This window comes from Rhineura floridana, chromosome 14 (genome assembly GCF_030035675.1).
Source record: "Rhineura floridana isolate rRhiFlo1 chromosome 14, rRhiFlo1.hap2, whole genome shotgun sequence".
Lineage (NCBI taxonomy): Eukaryota > Metazoa > Chordata > Lepidosauria > Squamata > Rhineuridae > Rhineura > Rhineura floridana.
Genome location: NC_084493.1, coordinates 27426210 through 27439533, shown reverse-complemented (window position 1 = coordinate 27439533; position 13324 = coordinate 27426210). Strand labels below are relative to the sequence as shown.

At 42.2% G+C, this 13324-nt stretch overlaps 1 protein-coding gene across 2 annotated transcripts in view; it reads left to right on the top strand.

Moving 5' to 3' along the window:
- Positions 1-13324, top strand: part of SCAPER (S-phase cyclin A associated protein in the ER) — a 306133-nt gene that overhangs the window by 232606 nt on the left and 60203 nt on the right. For both annotated transcript variants that reach the window (XM_061595510.1, XM_061595511.1), the window contains exon 26: positions 12190-12419. In XM_061595510.1, the coding sequence (XP_061451494.1) occupies positions 12190-12419 (230 nt within the window). The remainder of the gene's footprint in view (positions 1-12189; positions 12420-13324) is intronic.

The following is a 13324-nucleotide window of genomic DNA, read 5'->3' as shown; positions in this document are numbered from 1 at the left end:
GCTGAAGCTGGCAAAAGGCCACTGAGATAACTTCATCACTGCTCCATATGGAGGTAGGGTGACCATGTGTTCTAGAGAGTACAGAAAGATGGGAATTGTGGTCCAACAACATCTGGAGGCACACTGGTTGGGAAAGGCTGCTCTAACTGAAGGTCTATCTAGTCCAAGTTTGGTTTAAAGATAAAGAACAACAACAGCCTTGAAGTTTCCCACCCATAGTTAGCACCTGAACAGCAAACTGAGGAGACACACAAGTCAACTTGGCACAGTTATCCACACTATTGGGTGGCGTATTTCTATTTAAATTGCAGTCATTATTTCTAAATGTGCATCTACACATGTTAAGTAGTATGTGCAAATGCAAATCTGTGTCCTCTTTTTTGGTGATGCCTTTCCTGTTTTTGATTATGCATATCTGGCCACTTTGTATGGGGCAGCAGTCTTCTTGGTAATAGGGAATTTTCAGATCTAGTAGAAAAGGGGAAAGAGGTGAGTGCTACCATGGTTATTAAAGAAAACTCCTTGCCTCCAGCCTCCATGAGAAAAAGCAGACGTAAGAACATAAGAGACTGCTGGATCAGGCCAATGGTTCATCTAGTCCAGACCTTGAAGGCCGGGCCTTCTGGGCATCATATCAGCCTTGTAGGACCTCTGGCATAGGTCAGAGTGGACAGGACATAAATTAGGCTCTGCTGGTGGAATTGAAGTAAATCAGCAAGGATTTCTGACTCCCAGTTGTTTAACAATGGCAACAACAAAATGACTCCCCACTCTCCAAATTAAGGTGGAAGGGGGTAACTAAGAGTAAATTTTTGTGTGCTCACTTCAGTTCTCATACTCAAAACATTCCTGGGCTCAGAATTCTTTAACTATAGTTGTATTTCTTTTGCCCCTGGCTTTGGTTGGTGGATCTGGGGGTTCACCAGTAAAAAAAAAAATAGATTCCACAAGCCTAAATTCTGTCCTCCCCTGGTATCTGTATTTTTTGTTTAGATGGAGAGGCAAGGCTTCCAACAAAACAACAATAGTTCCTTCATCAAGAATCAGCCTCAGCGGCAGCAGGATTAATTACTTACCACCTCCTCTCCAGATGGGTCTAGACCAGGGAGATTCCATAGTTTTGCTTATATCGGATCATAGGTCTTATGGACTATCTGCAAGGATAGACAACAGATAACATTGCTTGGAGCAGCATCCAATTATCTGCTGACTCAGTATTGTGTGTGATTCAACAATCCATTTTCCATCCACTTACCATTCATCTAACCCCTTAAATGCTGAAAACTGCTATATCCAAGACATGCAATGCAATCCCATGCATATTTACTCAGAAGCAAGTCCCACTGTGTTCAATAGGGCTTATTACCAAGTAAATATATACTGTATTGCAGCCTTATCTGCTGATACAAAAGGTTTTGTCAGAATGCCTGTAGAATTTTTGCAAACTGGTTCAAGGTTATTTAAGTGAAAGCCCTAGTGAAAACAAATCGGTGACAATTCTCTTCATTGGCCTAACTGAGATACTGAGTTGCCCACATTTGGATAATACAGATTAGTACACAGAAAACATAAATTAAGTATGTGTGGGGTTTTTTTCTTGAGTGAAAGAATAAAATAGATGCAGGAGAGTCTCATTCTTTCTGTATGCTTGGATTGCAAACTGCAACATTTAAGCAGTCATGTCGTAGCAAATGTAGAATTTTTGATGTTTCTGCAAAGAAATTTTCTCATTCCTAGAAAGTTGTGTGTGCATTTCATAATGAAACCTGTAAATTAAATATTTTAGTGTATGTTTTAATTTGGGAGGAGGAGGAGGCAGCAATTACTATATTTCAATACTACTACTTTTCTGTTTTTAAAAATAACCTCTATAGGGCATGACAGATTAATTTCTTAATCAGGTGTTCTCAGATAGATCAAAGGAGCATTTCCAAATGCTTTTGGAAATAACGAGCTGAGCAAGTTAGCAAGCAATCTGAGCTTACCTTGAACTTGGTCTTAGGTGCTTTTGTTCATTCAGTTAGGTGCTTTCCCCTCAGGAACATCATTGCCCACCATGGGTTAAATGTTTTCACCTTTGCCTCTTGCATACAATACCTAATTTGGAACTATATCCAAATTATTGATAAAACCATGCATGACTGGCATACATTTTAACTTGAATTGCATTAATCTTGGAATCTTCATGATTTAGAACACTTCATGCAAGAAAGGATTTTTCCTTCTTTTTAGTCACTGTGAAATAATACATTCTACTATTTATATATCGATTTGGTTACATTTATGTATATCTTGCCTTCTCTCCAAGGTGCTCAGGGCAGTTTTCCCTCCTCTTCCTCCCCTCCCCCATTTTATTCTCACAATAACCCTGTGAAGAAGGCAAGACTGAAAGTGACTGGCTCAGGGTCACTCAGGGATGTGAATGTGGGCCTTCCTAGTCCTAATGCAGCATTCTTAGCAATGACACCGCAAGAGCTCTCTCAATAAGCATCACCTTTTTGAGCTACACTTGTAGCACCAACTGTAAAGTGTCAGAGTTTGGGATATCTGGGTTTTAAATTTGCGAGCCATCTTAATGGTTCTTTACAGGGCAAGAAAAAAATACATATATATTAAAAAATAATGGTAAATAAAATGAGTCAATTGCTAGTCATGTCTTGCTTAAGTATCTCTCAGGTTGTAAAACCTAAGGAACATTGAATTATTGTATTTGTATTTTATTTTTAGACTATCTTATAATAAGTGAGATGTATTCTCTTATTGTCATTGCATTTTGTAGCTTAAATCTCTTTTGAATGGAGATGCTTGCGTCACATTTTCTAATTTGAATAAATTTCAGTAGGGCCCCGCTTTACGGCGCTTCGCTTTACGGCGCTTCGCTAATGCGGTGCTTCGCTAATGCGGTGCTTCGCTAATGTGGCGGTCTCAATTAGATGCAACTAGACTAAAGCCCCACTCATACGGCGCTTCTTCTGCTTTTTTGGCGGTTTTCAGGTGTCACGCACCATTCTATTAAATGAGTTCTGCTTATCAGCGGTTTTCGCTTTTCAGCGGGGGTCCGGAACATAACCCGCCGTATGAGTGGGGCCCTACTGTATAAAGCAAAATGTATACCCTTATAGAAATGAGCGTTGTAGCCCAAGTAATGGCACTTGCATGTTTGACTGTGCACCGGGGGACTTACTTTAGGCTTACTAGCTTTTGTCTTCTTCTGGGTTATTTCTGCTTGTTTTCTGTCTTAAGGCTGAAGGACTGGAACTGTCAGGAGCTAAAAGCTTTGTTTAGTCCCCAGCCAGGTAATGCCAGTCAGCGTTATCTTCCCTTCCACCGCCCTGCGATTGGCCTCAACCCTGACCTCGGCAGACCACCCACCTTAGGAAGCAGCTTCAGCAGCTCCATAGCTTAATTGTTCAGTTTTGTGCAGTGTGTGTCGGGGAGGGGGGAGAGTTGGCAGTATTTACTGAAAATAGTCTCTAGGAGTGCCCATTTTCCAAAATGTTTCTGTTCAGGCAAGCCCAGAGGCTTTTTGTCTACAGTAACCACAGCACTACCACTGATTATGAGAACGGGGTTCTGACACACCAGGAACGCAATTATGAGAGATAACAGCACAAGGCATACAACACCCCTTTGTACATGTCCCCTGAGGGCATCCTACTTAAACACAGATTCTGCTTCTAAGAAAAAAGGCAGTCACAAAATGTTATCCTCTGCTGTCAGCCAAGAGATAGTTAAGGTAAACCTAGGAGATTTGGAAAGGAACAAACTACAAGGAAGGCTTTCCAGCATTTTGCTCTGTCCATGGGTCTGCCATAGATTGTATGTGGAAGACTTTAGTTGTGTGTATTTCCGATGTTTCAGCATAAAATCTGAGAATAGGATACTTGTCCCATTTTGTGGTGGCGTTTAGATATTCTCCACTCTCAATTTGAACCTGAGAGCTATAACTCAGGGGAGCATAGAGAAGGGATTCACGCTGGTAGTAAATCGAGAAGGGGGGCATCTTCTCAAGACTCTGCTCTTTTCTCCTCATACAGCTAGATTCTAGTTCTGAGAAATCATGTCCATTTTTCCAGTTTGTTGACAGTGAATTGGAACTTTTACTTAGCAAGGCACTCATACAGCCAAAATTGAATTTTGCAAAGCTGGCAGATATTCTGCCGGTTGTAGAAGTTCTGCCAGTGACAGCAGAAGGTAAGTGAGGATTATGGGTTAGGCCAGAGTCTCCAACTCCAAGGAAAGACTATTTATTTAAAAACTAATTGGAGACCCTTCCTCCAAGTTCATCATTTGAGATTAGGCAGGTGACTGGAGAGAGTCTTCTCAGTGATAGCACCCTCACATTTGAAATGTTCTCCATAGACCTGGTGCTCACTCCATGGTCTGTTCAGTGTTAGGTGAAATCCTCTTTTTATAGCCCCCCCCCCCCCGCATTCTAACCTGCTGAGTAGCTGGTTTTAACTGTTTGATGGTTTGGCATGGTTTAGTGAATGAACACTCCTGTTTTCCTGTGTTTTTTATTTTGACTAGTGAACTTTATTGTGTTCTAGTTTTTTAACTGTATGCTGCCCTGGAAGCTTATGCTTAAAAGGCAGCTTATAAATATTCTAAATAATAAATGATAGCATGCTTATTAGGTTGAAGCTAATAGTAATATTGAAGTCAGACACTTCATCCCTAGCCCTACCTTTTTGCTGTAATATGTAAAGAGAGTAGATATTTTCAACTATTTTGAAACTTTGGTAGCTGTGTCAGGTCAGTGGGGGGAGGTATACACATTTTGTTTTTTTGAGCCAAGAACTGTATTTTAAAAAATCAGATTTTTTAAAAATGAAATTTAATAAATAATATATTATTATTTTTAAAAATCAGAGAAATGCATAATCTGAAGAATAATTACATTCCAAGCCATGTATTAGTCCAGGAGATGTGAATTTAAAGAGGTTGCTTAGAAATGCAGATCAAACAAAAAATTCCTTCATCTCTAGTATGCAATAGGATTACAGCCTTCACTCTTTTGCCAGTTTCACTCTGCTCTGCCTTTTAGAGATAAATACAAAGGAAGCCATCAACATTAAAGCTATATAGAATCATAGAATAGTAGAGTTGGAAGGGGCCTATAAGGCCATCAAGTCCAACCCAACTCAATGCAGGAATCCAAATCAACGCATTCCCGACAGATGGCTGTCCAGCTGCCTCTTGAATGCCTCCAGTGTCAGAGAGCCCACTACCTCTCTAGGTCATTGGTTCCATTGTCGTATGGCTCTAACAGTTAGGAAGTTTTTCCTGATGTCCAGTCAAAATTTGGCTTCCTGTGTCAGCTCTGCATTGAGTCAGCAGTGGGGGTTGGAAATTCCTGGGTCGTTAGCAGGGAAGGGAAGTCCTTAGCCGTCAGACTGGTTGTAAATCTGCCAGGCCAACGAGGAGGGAACCTGATAAGGGCCAGGCCTGTCTGAAGCTTACTTGCCAAGTCACAAGTCCAGAAGCGAGGTCAGTAGAGGTCCGGGATCAATTGCCAAGGGATCAGTCCAAGAGATGCTGCAGGGAAACTGGAAATACACGAAGCCACGCCTGACGTTGCAGTCAGCAACAAGCTGCAGCCAAGGTGTGCCTTATAAAGAGCAGGGTTGACAGCAGGTGTGAGCCCTCAGCGTTTGGGCCTTAAGGGGACAGGCCTGCCTCTCTTCTGCCTGACCTTCTACTATCTACGTTCTGCAGGTGAGGGGGGAGTATCCTGTTCACTGTCTGCGTCTGGCTGCAGGGCCTCTGCTGTATCTGGGGTGCTCTGCAGCTGAGGGGGAGAAGGAGCTGGATTCTCAGGAGTCTCTTCCGTGTCTCCTTCTGAGTCTGCTGCTCCTGGGTCTGCTGGTGTTACTCCCGAGTCGTCCTCATTGGAGGAGTCCTCTGAGGGGGCCATGACATCCTGCAACTTGAGCCCATTATTCCGTGTCCTGCGCTCTGGGACGATCGAGAACTGTGCCTATACTATCCACATATATTAAAAAGCCCACCCACATCCCGATGGTTCTAACCCTAATTAGTGAGTGTGACCTAGACAAGGGTTTGTTTACTGATTTATTTTAAAGCATTTGTTTTGTTATATTATTTCCAGTATTTTTACCTCACATTCCTATAACAACTAAGGCAGCTAACAAAACCAAATAAACGCTTAAATATACACATAATACAATAAAAAGGTTATAATAATCTAAAAGCAGCAAACCCAAGACAAAAAGTCAGAAATAGCAGCATTCAGATCTCATTTCAAAGCAGCATCCCATGAAAGCCTGCTGAAATAAAATGATATTTGCTGCCTGACAAAAGGCAAGCAGCACTGAGGCCAGGTGGGCCTCTCTTGGGAAGTTGTTTTAGATTCTGGATGTCTCAATTGAAAGGGTCTGATCTCCTATATCCACCTGCTATATATCTGGTGTTTTAATCATGCAAATGGGTGTGAAAAGGGGATAGGGACTGGCCTCATGTCTGCTGATGTCACAGAGGCACAGAAATGTGTGATGATGTTCTAGAAGAGGCGGTTAATTAACCCATTCTCTTTGGGCATCTTTTTGCAATCAATATGAGCCTTTGATTTCCTACCTGTAGAACGAAAATGCAAGTTCTCCAGAGTCTCCTTTGCAGCCCTTCTGCCTCCCCCCCGACTGCATTTTTTAAAATGCTCCAAATTGATCATAGATCGCTCAGTACTGTATGTAGTTTGAGACTAGTATATTTAAGGGGGAAAGAGCAGAATATGTTATGTTGTACAGGCAGTTCTTGCTATGCTAATGACTTCCAAACTGTAGCATCTGACTGGCTGATTAAATAGGCACACATGTTTTAAATATAGTCCATCTACTTAAGTAGACAACCAAAATAATCAGGCATTAGTTACTCCAGTCTGTGTAAATTACTGGAGCAACACAATATTCTTTCTTTAACTGAACTTGAATAAGTAGCTGAAGCCTTCTCACTTCCTAGCTTGGCTCGCTACCAGGAACAGACTACTACAATGAATTTAAGTACCAACTCAAGGCACAGAGCTAATGAATAATATAAAAATCATGCATGTTGTTTTTTGTCGCCAAGCGTTACCATATTCCCACTGAAAGAAATACAGCACTAAACAATGGGGCAACTGCATTTTATATTCCGCTGTCATGCAATTAAATGTAAAGACTTTTTGTTCTAGTGAAATTAATTTGGAATTGGCTTTTATCATTAATTTCTGGGTTGAGATAAACCTTATGATTTTGATGCACATTCCAAAGCTCCCCAGAGCCTCCCCTTCTCTTCCTCGATTGACACCCAGCTCTGGACAATGTTGAAAGCCTACCACTTAGACACATCTCCCTCTTCAGTTTTTCTTCATCCTTTCTTTTACTAATGCACTCTTTAAAGACTATTGGGTAACTACTTGAAGCGGATCACCTGACCAACTGGAGTATATCCAGAGGAGGGTGACCAAGATGGTCAGGGGCCTGCAAATCCAGTCTTGTAAAGAACAGTTGGATATGTTTAGACTGGAGAATGGAAGATTATAGCAATCTTCAAGTGTCTCAAGGGTTGTCACAGAAGATGGAGCAGCCTGGAGAAGATGTAAATGGCAGGATTAGAACCAGTGGGTAGGGAGCAAATTCTGGTTAAGCATTAGGAGAAGTTCCCTAATAGTACAAGCCATTCAACAGTGTTAACAGACTCCCTTGGGAGAGGTGGCTAGCCAGCCATCTGTCAGAGATGCTGTAGATGAGTCCTGCATTACAGATCTTGTAATTGGGGTTAGGCTAGATGACCTCCAAGGTCCTTTCCAACTCAGTAATTCGTATAATGCACTACTATTATTATTTAAGGTTTTCTGTCCTGCCCTTCCTCCCAAAGGAGCCCAGGGTGGTTAACAACAATCTCAAAAGATGCTATTGTGTTAAAATCATAATTAAAATAACTAAAAAAATTATAAGATCATAAAGCAGTAGATACAATTGATGACAACTATACCTGAGCAAGTAAATTCCTCGTTCCAACTATGTGCTAAAGGCTCAAATAACTAAGTACATCTTCAGTTAGTGTTTAAAAGCTGTCAAAGAGGGGGGACAACTGAGCTTCCCAGGGAGGATGTTCCACAAAGAGAGCGCCAGCAGAGAGAAAACCTTCACATCCCTGCCCTGTGGGCTGTCCTTGTAGATAGAACCATGAGTAAGGCCTTCCCTGTAGATCTTAAAGCGTGGATTGGCAACTACTGGAAGATGTGGTCCTTCATGTACTTGGGCCTCAATCCATTTAGGGCTTTGTATACCAGTGATGTCATGAGTCCCGCGATACAGTCCTGGAGCAATGAGGATGAAGAGGGGGAGACGCGATGGGACTTGGGGAGGACCCCCATGACTGGCATTCAGAGGGAGTGAAGGCTGATGGCTTCCATGCTGCTGACAGTGACAGCTTCACCCCTGTAGCTCCCAGTGCGACTGATGAGGTGCTGTCCGACCAGGAAGCTGCCTTTTCATCTTCCCTACATCCCCCTTCCTCGCTCACCCGGCCATCACCATCACGCACCCCTCTTCCTGAGATAGAGGACCTTGCCAAAGTGTCTTTGCCACCCTCGCCTTGGACACATAGGCTACTGCGTTGGCAGGCTCAACTGGTTCCCAACAGTTCCCCTGAAGCAGAACGCTCGTGTGCACACAAGTTCCCGATAGTGGCATTTTTCTCACGCAAGTAGAAGGAGCCCACCCACACTTATTTAAGGGTTGCAAGACAGCAAGTCTAATTGCTGCAACAACATCTTAGCGCAGTATAGTCATGCCTAGCTATGCCTTGTAGAGATGGTGGATCCTGTGTAACCTGTAAGGTGATTCATGAAGTGCTCTGAACTGAAATTGTCCATTAAACCTATTACAGAAGAGCATACCTTCATGTCCATATCTGACTTTGACAAGTTTGGACAGGATAAATACCAACACCTTGAATTTGACCTGGTAGTATACAGGCAGCCAACGCTATGCACTGAGGATTGAACTTATATGACCCTCCCAACTCACTGCCACAAATAAGAACTTGACAGCAACATTCTGCACCAGCTGCAGCTCCCTGTCAATTTTCAAGGGTTTTCCAGAGCTAGTGTGGTGTAATGGTTAAGATGCTGGACTACGACCTAGGAGACCAGGATTCAAATCCCCACACAGCCATGAAGCTCACTGGGTGACCTTGGGCCAGTCACTGCCTCTCAGCCTCAGAGGGAGGCAATGGTAAACCCCCTCTGAATACCGCTTACCATGAAACCCTATTCATAGGGTTGCCATAAGTTGGGATTGACTTGAAGGCAGTCCATTTCCATTTTCCACATAGAGCACATTGCAGGAGTCCGGTCATGAGATTATCAGAGCATGGATTAGTGAAGCTATGGTATCCTGATCCCGGAAAGAGCCATACCTGATGGAACTAGCTACATCTGGACACAGGTACTCTGTAAGAAAAATTCTGTTGGACTGAACCAAGAGTGCATCTAACCCAGCATCCTCCAGGAAACCCACAGGCAAGGTACAGAGGCAATAGCTGTCTCCCATGCTGTTACCCTCTAGCAACTAGTATTCTAAGGTATATTGCCTCTGAAGAAGGAGATTCCATTTAGACTTCATATCTAATAGCTATTGATTGGCCACTCATCCTCCCTGAATTTGTCTAATCCCCTTTTAAAGCCATCCAATCTAGTGGTCGTAGCCACATCTGGTGCAATTCCATACATTGAACATTGTGTGAAGAAGTCCTTTCTCTGGAGTGGCCTAAATCTCCTGCCCATCAATTTCATTAGGTGAACCCATGTTAAATATTATGGGAAAAGGAGAAAAATGTTTATCTATTTATTTATTTACTATATTTATATCCCACCTTTCCTCCAAGGAGCTAAAGGGTGGTGTACATTGTCCCCCCTTTGCGCCTTAATTCTCACAACAACCCTGTGAGGTAGGTTAGGCTGGGGCTAGTAACTGGTCCATGGTCACCCCGTGAGCTTCATAGCTAAGTGGGGATTTGAACCCTGGTCTCCCAGGTCCCAGTCCGGCACTCTGTCCACTGCACCAATGTGGCTTCATCACTACCAGAATTCATACAGTCTTCCAGCTACAATTCAAGGTGCTGATTTTGACCAATGCTAAGTTGTGTCTTCAACACAAGTGTAGGCATTACAAATAAAAAGCCAGTGAAGTTATATATAACGGGTGGGGGATCTGTGCCCTTCAGATGTTCTTGGACTCCAACTCCCATCACTCCTAGCCAAGATGGCCAATAGTCAGGGATTATGGGAGCTGATCTGCAAACATTTCAGCAGATTCCTCTAGCTGGACAGCTCCACGTGGAAAACAAGTCATATCTAGAACTGAGGTTGAAGGAAAAGCCACAAACCCCACTCTGGAGAAAACAATCCTGCAAGCTTCCCTTGTAGGTGGTCGTTTTTAACTCTTGGTACATTTATACTTTGGCTGATAAGGCACAGAGCTCTCCATGCATCTGTATCAACTTTTTAATTAAACTGCAAAGGTTCAGGAGAATTGAGGTGGGGGAAAAGTATAAAACCAGGTGATGCGCCCATTTTAAGATGGCTGAGAACAAAGAACAATTAAAACACCATTGAATGAAGTACTTTTTTTATTTGTAAAGAAATGCATGTGAAAAAAAGCACTTAAATGCTTTTCAGATATTGTATGTGGGCTCAATTAATGTGCATAGGAGGCATCAGGGGGCGCTGCCATGTTGTGTGTGTGGGCTCCCAGTGTGTGTTTTAATTAATTCAGGTAGATAAGGGAGGAGTCAGTCACCACAATGTTGTGTCTCCCCTGGACATATTCATTTAACAGCCCATGTGTGATATCCATACAGGTTGGCTTTCGCACAGCTTCTGTGTAGTCCCATTTTTTCTTTTTCTAGTGAGCTTTGATTTAGTATATATCTAAACAAGAAATTATAAAGACATTAAAACACAAATGGTTTTGATAAAAGTTGGGCAGTAGTTAGTCCTTTTATGGTATGAAACAAATAGAAAAAGCACATTGTAAATGCAGCACACCCAAAATACAGTCAGATCTGCCAGAGTCCATATTTTCAGAAAGAAAGTTATAACATTTTTCAAGTGCAGTATAAATTAACTCATTTTTATACTCTTATTCCTATATTGTTGGGAATGTTTTGATATGTTTAACTTGGAATTATTCTATTGTGTTGGTTTTTTTTTTCATTTTTAAAATAAGTGAAATACTAGAAAAAAAGAAATATGAGTTTTGGCATACAAGACAGAATTGTGCAATGGCTGTCATCTGGGAAACACTTGAAGCTCCAGAATCCTTAACTTTTATGGAGCAATGAACACCCCCTGTCAAATTTTACAACATTGTGGTGGTTTAAAAAATAATTTTTCACAGAATCAGTCTGGTGGAAATTTTCCCTTCGGTGAGCATGAAGAAGGGAAGATTGGATAGAAATCTGAGTGTTTCACTCTCAAAAATCCATGCATTAAAAATCCAAGAATGGAACAAAAGAAGGCTGAAAGAGGGGCTGGATGAGATGCCCATCTAGTCCAATAACCTGTTTCCCACAGTGGTCGGCCATATGCCTCTGGGAAGCCCACAAGCCGATCTCTGCCTTTGTTGCTGCTCAGTGACTAGCGATTAGTGGCATGCTGCCTTTGAACTCAGAGGTTGTGTGTACGTGCATGCATTGTTATACCTATAAAATAAGTTAGGTGTCCCTCTTCATGAAGTGCACAATTATCTTCAGACTGTTGCTGTCACAGGCAGTCCACTGACTAGAAATACCTGTCTGGGGCATGGATCTTGAAGGAGCCTGATGCAGCAACCTTGCTGATGCTAAGCAAGTCTTGATCCGGTCAGTGTCTGAATGGGAGAGCACCTGGAAACCCCATTTATCCTGCCTTCAGTTTCATCATGGAACAAAGGAAGGGAATCTTTGTTAGAAAGGGAATAGGGCAAGTTCATGGAGGACAGGATTGACAGGAGGACAGCATTGGGCTGAGGACATTCCTAAATGCTTTGTCTGCCAAAAGCTGGGAGCAACTAAACAAATATGCCCATTGTCAACCTTTGTTTTTAAATGTACTATTTAACTGTAATATCCAATTAACAAAATAATTTGGAAAATGCAGATTTTATTTTTAATCATTGATTCTGCTTTTGTATATGTGCGTAGGTTTACGTTCCAGATGACCATAATTCTACATTAGGAAGGACTGCAAGCAAGCAAGTGTTTGAAGGTCTAACCACTGGAGTTCTCAGAATTGTGGCTGTGGTGTTTGGGTGTCTGATCTCCAGTGTACCTTATGAGAACAACCAGATCTGTGCCCCAAAATTAGTGCAAGAACCGAAAAACAAGTCCTTGCAAGCTGAAGCCTTTAACAGTAGGGTGCACGATCTCATCAGGTAAGAAAACAACTGGATGTTTTTAACCTTTTCATAGAGAAAGGTGAAAGAGAGGCTGAGACCAACTGCCATTTGGCACCTCCTCTCCCATGAAGTCTCCATCCACAGGCTGCATCTAAGGGAGAGGTGAGACAGCAAGGCCCCTTCTATTGGCTGAGCTGTGACCAATAGTCATTTGGCTCCTCCCTTCCCAGAACTGTCTCCTGCAGTGGCCATGGTGCCTGAATAGGCTTGCTTTCCTCTTCCCCCCCTTCCCTAATTTTCTCTTTTGCTTCATATTAACAGTGAACTGCCTTGAGCACATTGGCAGGTGTAGTAAGTAAATAAATATGAAGCTGTCTATTTATCAAATGTATATCTGTCCTTCACCAATAGTCCTTAGTCCTGAAGATACATAACAGGGTAAAACATCATATATTAAAACCCAGCATTAAAAATACAATATCAACAAAATACACAATAGCAGTGGATTACTAAACAAACAAAATCAGTATATGTGACTTCATGAGCCTCAAAGGCCGGGGTAAGGAGGTGCTTATTCAGTCACTGACAAAAGTTAATAACATTGGCGCTAAATGTATCTCAGAGAGGAGGTAATTCCAGAAACAGGGAGACACCACAGAGAAGGCTTTCCCATCCACCACTGCCCCTTGAACTTCTGAAAAAGACAAAATCACCACGAAGACCTCCCCTGCAGATCATAATTCACAGGCAGGCGGATATAGAAACAGACATTCCTTCAAATATGAAAGGAGACACTCCTGTCTATTGTCATACCACTGATCTGACTTGCTAAGTACTATGTATTGTCACTAGCAATGGCTTTCTAAAGTCTCAGGCAGTGGTCTCTCCCAGCACTTGCTATCTGAGATAATTGTAACAGGAAATGACAGTGAATGAACCTG